This window comes from Ipomoea nil, unplaced genomic scaffold (genome assembly GCF_001879475.1).
Source record: "Ipomoea nil cultivar Tokyo-kokei standard unplaced genomic scaffold, Asagao_1.1 scaffold2921, whole genome shotgun sequence".
In the NCBI taxonomy this organism is placed as follows: Eukaryota; Viridiplantae; Streptophyta; class Magnoliopsida; order Solanales; family Convolvulaceae; genus Ipomoea; species Ipomoea nil.
This window is the reverse complement of record NW_017619349.1, coordinates 1369885-1380131: the sequence shown is the minus strand read 5'-3', so window position 1 is coordinate 1380131 and position 10247 is coordinate 1369885. Positions and strand designations below refer to the sequence as shown.

At 33.6% G+C, this 10247-nt stretch overlaps 1 protein-coding gene across 1 annotated transcript; it reads left to right on the top strand.

Moving 5' to 3' along the window:
• Positions 1–575: 575 nt before the first annotated feature.
• Positions 576–3089, top strand: LOC109160919 (homeobox-leucine zipper protein ATHB-13-like). The gene is made up of 3 exons (XM_019309181.1): positions 576–945; positions 1324–1712; positions 2518–3089. Exons 1-3 carry the CDS (start codon positions 816–818, stop codon positions 2902–2904), a joined length of 906 nt encoding a protein of 301 aa, XP_019164726.1. The 5' UTR covers positions 576–815; the 3' UTR covers positions 2905–3089.
• The last annotated feature ends 7158 nt before the right edge of the window (positions 3090–10247 follow it).

Genomic DNA, 10247 nt, shown 5'->3' with positions numbered 1-10247 from the left:
AAACCAATCTTAACTTGCAAACATGCGAAATCTAAAGGATTGCACCGCAACTACTACAAAATTGCACCACTATGACTCCCAGACATGCCTAGATGACCTTGCGGGCAATCGTATTCGGATGCAGTGCAATCGTATTCGGGTGTGGTACAATTATATAATAACTGCAGTGCAATCTTTCAGAAGTTCGCATGTTTGCACGTTAAGATCAATTTACACTTAATTATGAATTATATAACATAAATATACAATTTAACTCTCATTATAACTTTTAATTGATTGAGATGAAACACATCACAGAGTCATTACAAACAAAACCAAATTGTACTGACGTCAAAAGAAACAAACATTTTTATAATATAATATTGCAATATTTTATGTTTTATACTATACCTACTCTACAACATAACTTATCTAAAATTACTTTTAGGCTGCATGGTAAAAATGGTAATAATTAAAATTAATATATAATTCACTCACCTCTCTCTAGAAACAGATATACACCCAAATATATATAGGTAAAGAAATGGGAAAAAGTCTTTGTTGAAGCTGATAAGGTATATAAGCAAACCATCCACCACCCAAAACTTGAATCCATCCATACTCTCTCCTCCGCTCCCAATCAATTCCCAAACACCATTATTATTATTTTTTTTTCTCTTTTCTTTTCTTTGATGTTAACTGAAAGAAATATTCTTGAAAACTACTCTTCTCTATTTGCTTCCGCAACTAAGAGATCAAAGTTCCCTGTATGTATATAAGCCTATCTTCGATTCTTTGATCACTCTTCCAAGCATGAATCAAAGCCAAAGATTATCATGAGTACTTGCATTGAAATGGCTTTCTTCCCCACCAATTTCATGCTCCAAACTCCCCATGAAGATGACCATCAACCCTCCACTTCTCTCAACCCCCTCCTCCCCTCTTGCACTCCTCAAGATTTCCATGGTTAGTTCTCTCTCACTCCTCTCTCTCTCTCTCTATATATATATATATATATATATATATGTGTGTGTGTGTGTGTACACACACTACTGGAAATTTTCTGATCACCTGAAAATGATTTTCCGACCACCTGAAAGCAAAAAGTGGTCGGAAATAGCAACAAAGATTTTTCCGGATACCAAAAGTGGTCGGAATCAGGCTTTCGACTAGATCATTTTCAGGTAGTCGGAAATTCCATAATTTTCAGTAGTGTCACGCGTAAAAGCTCCCGGGGCATAGCTCAGTGGCAAAAGACTGAGTGTGACTGTGGTAGTCAGCACTCAGATCACTGTGTTACTGAGGCACATCTCACGATTTACATCTGTTTTCTTTGTGTTGTAGGAGTGGCATCATTTCTAGGGAAGAGATCTATGTCATTTTCGGGGGTGGAGACGGGGAATTGCGAAGAAGGTGGGCATGGTGGAGAGGATGATCTGTCAGATGATGGGTCACAGGCAGGGGAGAAGAAGAGGAGATTGAACATGGAGCAAGTGAAGACTCTTGAGAAGAACTTTGAGCTGGGAAACAAGCTTGAGCCTGAGAGGAAAATGCAGCTAGCCAGGGCTCTTGGGCTGCAGCCTAGGCAGATTGCCATTTGGTTTCAGAATAGGAGGGCTAGGTGGAAAACTAAGCAGTTGGAGAAAGATTATGAGGTTCTTAAGAGACAGTTTGATGCCATCAAATCTGAAAATGATGCCCTCCAAGCCCAGAACCAGAAGCTTCATGCAGAGGTATGGTATCCCCATTTTCTGGATCTTGAAACCATCTTAATTGGTATCTATCCATCTATGCATATATCAATTCTATAATATTTAATTGCCCTGGATGGGTTGGTTAAAACATCAATTCAAGTCACATAATTTGTAGTATTCTTAGACCACACTGTTCATGATAATTAGTCTCATCATATCATCAATAATCATAATATGATAATCATTGAGTTATCATAACATCTTTTGGCTGTTCAATCCCATTCTAGCTTAGTTAGCTAGCTTGTGTTTAATTTAAAAGTAATTGATCATAAGAGGTAAGTTGAGGGGATAAAGTGATGGGCTGTCTCTAGAGTTTTTTTTTTTTCTTCCCTTTTTGGGTGTATATACACCTTGACTTGTGACTCCAGTCGTCAAAAGATCATAAAGAAGTAAACCAGCCTAGGTTACCTGAGAGTTAGCAGCATAAACAAAGATGGATTTGTGAATGAGAAATACAAGCATAGCTGACCAGCTCAAATCAAGACGGTAAGGATAAAGATTCAAACTCGTGACCTTATGGTTACAACTGTGGATCTTTTTCGATCTTGGCTAGGGTTACCCCCTTCTGTAGAGAATAATAATTCCTAGAGAGAGTACGTTTTTATTATTGATCAATGGCGCGTTTAGAAATTACAAAGATGGAGTGGGCGGGAATTCTAAAGCTGATAAAATACAGAACCGCAACTTGGGGTTTGTATGTATTGTTTAATTAAATTTTGACATGATGTATGGTTAATTTGTGAATTGAGAAATAATACAAAAGTGGTGGCCTGGGCCTCCTCAGATAATGGCACTGAAGAACAGCAGGGATCATCAGCCCACAGAGTCCATAAACCTGAACAAAGAAACAGAAGGATCATGCAGCAATAGAAGTGAGAACAGCTCAGAGATCAAGCTGGACATCTCAAGAACAACAGCAACAGCCATTGATAGCCACCCTCCATTAACTGGCAATGGCAGCAGATCTCTCTTCCCACCCAACACTATGAGGCCAGCTGGGATGCCCCACCACCTCTTTCACAGTAACCCATCTTCTTCCTCAAGGCCCCCTTCTTCTTCCTCAGATCTCCACCCTCAATCTGTCAAAGAAGAAACCCTATCCACCATGTTCTGTGGCATTGATGACCAGTCCGGGTTCTGGCCATGGTTGGAGCAACAGCATTTCAATTAAGACCCAGTGATCATATTGTTATTGTTATTATTATTTTTGCTTCTTTTATTTTCTTGGGTTTGAGTGCAATTTCATATAAGATTTGGGTCTTAATTAGTTTATGATGATGAGAGTTCTTTGTTGATCAAGGTGCAGTGCATGGTGTATAAATTAAAGTAGCAAACTTAAGAAGTATTACTTTTTTTTTTATCAGATCTTTATGGAGAAATAATAATTGAAAAGATGTGTCTTTTGCATTACATGCCATGTTTCTTATCTACCAAGCTGTGTGTTTATTAATGTCCAATTATTTGTAAGATTTGGGACCAATGATCTTGTGGTCTAATGGCACGAAGGGATTGCTTCAGTAAATTGAGAAAGTAGTTATGAACAGATACTATATTGTAACAGAGTCAGTAATACTCAAAAAAAAATAAAAAAAATAACAATCCTTAGTTGTGTTGCTTAGGTCAACTGGTATTACTTAAATTATGATGGTAATAATTTTTTGATTTATAGACAAATCTTAGGACATCTTCAGAGGGAATAATAATTAAGAAAGATGTGTCTTTTTGCATTGATTGCCATGTTTTCCACATCTAGGAAGGAAGAAGGGTTGGCCCACCAAAAATATTCCAAACTTGAATTATATATTTTTCCTTTCCATATTTTATGTGTTATTTAATTCAAGTTTTTATAATATTAAATTTAGTATAATATATAAAATTTATATATTTAAAAACTGTATTTAAAATATTATTAAACACAAATTTTTTTAAAATAATTAGAAAAAATACTAAAAAATAAAAAGTTAATTCAATATGTGAATAATGAACATGATAGATAAAATGAGACAGAATAAGTATATGCTAGTGATTGCTTTCACTTAGCTTAGCAATAGCATGCATGATTCCTATCAATTTATATACAGAGTAATTTTTATTTTATTTTATTACACTCTCGTCCCTTAAGAGATGTTGAGATTTTGAATTCCCACTCGTATAGAAAAAAAATTAATCTAGCCAACACTTTATCTCTTAATTGAGCCGGCTTGGTAAGGACAGAGATTAGTCTGAGTATGATACGGGTTTAAAAGTGATTCCTACAATTAGAACCTGTTCAAAGCATCTCATGGTCTAACAAAAAAGTATTGGAAGTAATTTTTTTTTTTTATTGCATTTTGTGTGTGTGTGTGGTTTCTTGCTTTGGGATCATGCCCTTGTCCTTCACTGCACCAAAAGTAGTGTTGTCCTTTTTCTTTTGGTGCTAAATTTCATGGCTTGCTAGGTAGCTCAATATCAATCTTACTTTTAATTGCAACTTGTACAGTTGTACGTCACAGCATGGTGCGGTGGGAATTGTACTTAATATTTATTTTTGGAATAATTTTACTTATAGTTCATGATTTTTGGATTGAAATAATTATTAATATTGATGTTTGGTTTTATGCACGGTTTTATAATAGAATTAAAGGTTTTAAAAATACAATAATAAAAAGTTAAGTAAATTAATCTTAATATAATGACATTCAAAGTACAAATATGAACCCAAAACAAAAATCTAAAAACACTAATTCAAACTTAAAAATTAGATTAAAATGATACCCGTTTTTAATTAGTGAATGAGGTTTTTAATTGAAAGAGCAATCAGATGTTATAGTTGTGTTTTAAAAAGTTGTCAATCAAACAGTAGCTATGATTTTAATTCCTATTCATGGTGTGTAAACTCGTGAATCAAACACACCCTTAATCTTGTGACATATTTAGGCTAATCCCGGTTCGCGTCGAACTGCCTAGTTAAGGGACAAAGTGAGGACCATATTGATTTTTCTATATGAGATGGAACTTTGACCTCTCGACATCTCTTAAAGGATGAGAGTGTACGATTATTCACGTTGGTAAAAAGAAGAAGAAACTTGACATTTTAAGGGTAAGAACTAAGAAGTTTAGTGTTTACATTTTACCCCAATAACAGGCAGAGGAAACAGCAGCAGCCTTTGGTAAGAGTGCGTAGGCGTAGGGTGGGAGGAAAGAGTATCAAACACACATTCCGAGGAGAGGAAGAGGACAAGCAGAGAGAAGAGAGGAAGAAAACAAAGAGAGTTGGAAATGGTCATTCTCGTGAAGGGGACGTTGGCAAACTTGTGCACAATGAGAGGAGAATTCAATCCACTCCTCTAAACTAATTTTAATATAATTAACAAAAAATATATATGAAATAGATGATGTGAAATAGTACTTGTTGAAAAATTAGTTTAACATGATATTTTAATTTAAGTGGTTATTTTGAAACAATGTTTCGAGTGGGGTCTATATCTGATTTGGATCAAGTTAAAATAAATTCGTGTGTTATTTTAAATATTTATAATTTTTTACAAGGTAGTATCTGTTTTGATATATATTTTTTCAAATATTTTCAGCCTAAAGAATCTAAACCTCTACCACCAGGATTCAAACATATGATCACCCATTTGACTTCATATTTTTTTTTAGATGAGAAGTTTAAATTGATATATTATGCACTCAAAAGCGATAATCTGTGAAAGAAACAATTAATTCTCAAAGTATAGTCATTAAGTTGGGAAAATGAAGTTTGATAATACTCGTAATAGTCTTTGTCCTAGGCATATTGAAAATTGATGTGCGTTTACACTAGTATATATACAATTCAACTTTTTAAGAAAAAAAAATATGTGGCGGCTGTTCGTTCGACTAGATCAGCTGAATTGCCACAAAACTTATCATTTGATAAGAATCTTTTCGAATAATAGTCTTTGCAGGTGTGTAACCTCTTGAATTTCGTGATATGGAATTATAATATATAACTTTTGTAACCTTAGGGGTTATTTCGTATTAAAGTGAGGTTACAAAATTCAATTTTTAAATGTCATTAGTGCTGATTAATTCCAAATCTCTTATGTAAATAGGTGGTTACCAGGACTATGTGGTCTAATGGTATCCGGGTTGGACTTTCATTTGGAAGATTATGAGTTCGAGCCTCAGTGGAGGCGTTATTGGTTCTTTGTGTTTCAGTAGGTTGAGAAAGTATATGAACAGATACTACAATGTAATAGAACCAGTAGCTTTCAAAAAAAAAAAAAAAATGTAAATAGGTGGTTGTGTAGAATATTTTATGCCACGAAAAATTTTGAGTTTTTGTCAATCTCGTATTACTTTCAACTCTCATAGAACCATCTGCCAACCTTCTACTAAAATTTTTGTGTTGTCTTTGTTCAAGTGCTCTAAATGCAGTATATTTGCGTGTTATCATTCATTTCATCAGGTTGCTTGCTTACATGGAAGGTGAGTTGACATTTTAAATAAATTTTAATAATAAACTTTAAAATAAAAATATAAATATAATTAAAATTAAAAATAAATAAATGAAGACGGAGAGATCTGTCTTTATTTCCAACCGAAGACGAAGGAGGAGGGGTGGCTGAACTTTTTTATTTTTTATGTTTATTTTTTTTAAATTTTAATTTTAATTTAAAATTTATTTTATTTTAAAGTTTATTATTAAAAATTATTTAAAATGACAACTCACCTTCCACGTAAGTAGACAACTTGATGAAATGGATGGTAACCTGCTATTAAGTGAAATTGCATACATTTGGAGTGTTCAGTGCCTGTAAATGTATTTTGTTTTTTGTTCAGTGACCTAATTACACTTTTAGACTACGTTCAGTGGCTAATTTAAACATTTTTCCTAAATATTTAAGCACTATACGTCCTAGTCTTAATCCACTTTTTTTTTTGAGTACTACTAACTTTATTACATTGTGCTAATCCAAATGTGGACTAAATGTCCTAATCCACATTTAGTTTTATTTAGAGCGAAAAGATAGGAAAAAAAATAAAAAATTAATCCAGTCTATACCTACAAGCATTAACTTTACTATTGTTGAATTAAATAGACCGGATCGGAGAGACGTAAATAATTATCATTGTACATCATCCTATAATAAAATTAAGTAGGGTACATGTGTCCCGCACGAGCTTAGCTCATTAATTCAGTAAGCAGTATTTGGGAGAAGAGATCAATGTTCGAATTTCGACAGCGGCAGTGACAGTGTGGGAATTATGTCCAACAAAGTGGGCAGATCCCTTGTGCGCATCGGCATTTGGCCATGTCAGCTGAGCCATTGAGTCACTGTGATCTACATCTCACAAATGCTCTGTCGGATTAGGATTGGATATTCAACTCCTTTTGGGAGAAGTAGGGGTTCATGTGTGACAATCCTAACCAAATTGATTGACTAATATCACAAGACAAAATTTATTAGATGTACGTACACACTCGAGTGCTCTGTCGGATTAAGGTTTGATATTCAACACCTTTTGAGAGAAGTAGGGGTTCATGTGTGACAATCCTAACCAAATTGATTGACAAATATCACAAGATAAAATTTATTCGATGTACATACACACTCGAATAATATCTGTAGCTTAGCTTTCTCCCGACACGTTTGTGCACACAGCTCTAGGGAAGGCGTCCTGCGGGTTAAGGTTTGTGGACACAACTTTAGGGAAGGGAGATTAGTCTGGCGTAAATTCAGAAATTTATGTATCAAGAAAAAAAAAAAAAAAAAAAAGGGATGCATGCTGTGGTGTACAGCATGTACTCTTTACCTACCACTTTCTGTCACTAGGGGTTTTTTTTTTTTTTCTTTGCTTTGGTTGAGTTTACAGGAATTCACTGTACACTACTACACCCTTCTTTGTTTTGGAGTGTTCATGTGTGATAAACCAAGAAAGTGAGAGAGAATATATTGTGAGTGAGAAAAATCAACATGTGACCTACTGCCACCCACTGCCCATAATAGCATCCAATATTATAGCTACCTCTTACACTCCCCATCATGGCTGCCTTACAATTGCAATTCTTGATAATTGAACCAATCTTCTAAAGTAATGGACATCTGAACTCATTTTATTATTATATTAACAAATTTTATTTTGCATCTACAAGTTGATGGTACTATTTTTTGGCTTAAAGGATGTTAAATTAAAGCAATGGTGTTGTTGTTGGACTAAAATAAAGTAATACTTTGAAGCCCTTATCACTACTCTAAAAGTTATAGCTAGTAGCGAAGGTGCAACTGCCGGACTCGACTCTCTGAGCCGTAAACCAACAATCTCTCTCGAACACGCGACCCTGACTCTGTTACAAATTGTAGGATCAAACGCTTATCACTGTGTCAAAAGTTATAGCTAGCTAGTAGTGAACGCGCAATTTTATTTCTTTATACTTGCGTAGCTGGTAGTCAGCGCTACAATCTAATGACAGGATGCTAGACTTGTCTCTCCAAACCTCAGCCCAACAATTTATAACTATAAATATTGTGAAGAAAAAAAAAATCTTATCTCAAAAGAGTGTCTAGTTTCATGTCTTAATAGGAAAAGTAACACATAATATGTAGTGTTTATAAATTATACTATCAAAAGAAGCTTTAGATTTCAAATTATAAGTAAAAATTGAGTCAAATTAGCTATAAAAAGAGTAAATGACAAAAATTAATTGGGAGGAGAGATAAGAGTAATCAGCGATAATGTGAGAATTATATCTAAGGAATAAGGTTCAAATTGGCCACTGAACGTAACCTGAAAATGCAATTAGGCCACTGAACGAAAAAAAAGTGCAATTAGGCCACTGAACACTCCAAAAATGTGCAATTTCACCTGATAGCAGGTTACCCTCAATTTTAGCAGGTTATCTGCTTACGTGGCAGCTGAGTTGGCATTTTTAATAAATTTTAAATTATTTTTAATAAATTTTAATAATAAATTTTTATTTAAAAAAATTTAAAAAAAATAAAAACGACTTTATTTTATTTTTTATTTAATTTTTTTTTCAATTTTTTATAAAATTTATTATTAAAATTAATTATTAAAAATTATTTAAAATTTATTAAAAATGCCAACTCAGCTGCCACGTAAGCAGGTAATCTGCTAAAATTGATGGTAACTTGCTATCCAGTGAAATTGTATACGTTTGGAGAGTTCAGTGGCCTAATTGCACGTTTTTGGAGTGTTCAGTGGCCTAATTGCACTTTTTGTTCGTTCAGTGGCCTAATTGCATTTTCAGTTTACGTTCAGTGGTCAATTTGAACCTTATTCCTATATCTAAAGTGGACAGATTCCTTATGTACATTGTATACTGGTGGCATTTGGTTCTGTCTGTTGAATCATTGAGTCACCGTGATTTACATTTTCCTAATTGTTCTGGGGCCGGGATCTGGGAGGTCTTTGAAATTGGGGATTCAACCATTTTGGAGACGGAAAAAAAAAAAAAAAAGAATGCAATTTAAAAGTAGTAGTGATTAATAATCAATTAAAGGAGTATTGGAAGAGAAGTCAGCATCTTTTTGGTGTTGATTGAGTGGCCTACTCTTTTCTCCCAATCTCCTTTTCAAAGATTATAGTATCATTCTTCCTTTCAATGTCTCTTTCACATTGGAAAATAAAAGATGTTGACTCCACCTTTGATGGTCTGATTATACCATGTGTTTGGTGCCTACACAGAAGGTATAGACCACTACCAATAATGCCCAAATTCCACACAACCTTTTCACACAATATATTACTACTTATTCAATATCACACCAGGCCACTACAGAAATCGTATTTAACGTAAGTTTAAAGAAAATCCTCCTCCAAAAGTAACTTAGATAATTTTTAAAAAACCTTTATAAAGTCAGTTTTTAATAAAAAAAAATTATTTATGAAGTTTGTTATTTTAAAACCGATGTAGTATTTTTTTTTTTTTTGTTAGTTTAAGTACTTAAGAGGTCTTAATTTTTTGTATTTTAGATGATTAGATGATTCAATTACCCTATTTAGTCGACTTAAGAGCTTATTTGAGCTGTTTTATTTTATTTTTGTTTTGGTTAGAAATGAGAACTTATTTACCCACCAAATTAAACAAATCTCTTGACTACCATGTATTCAATTTTATTTATTTATTTATTTTTTTTTTTTGGAGAAAACCATGTATTCAATTCAATCATGAACTACTCCAAGTAATTTATCTAACCGTTCTGAAACTTGACTTACACATTATATTATTGATGTTTATTTACAGACAAATAAGTTAACCCTGCCCTGTAGTGATTAAACCTCTTAACCAAACCAATTAATCACTATTAATAGTAATTAAATATAATTAATATAAGGTTGACAGATGGAGCGGCAGATGCGGACAGCAAGAAATAGATTAGCTAATTAAGGATTCCAAGAAAAACAACCTCAGAAGTTTCCTGCATGCATGAAAAAGTATGTCCAAAAGCAATTCAAGAATCACAAGCTCGACAGTGCATATACAATAATAATTGAGTAGATTTAGCACCTGTCTTATCAGATAAC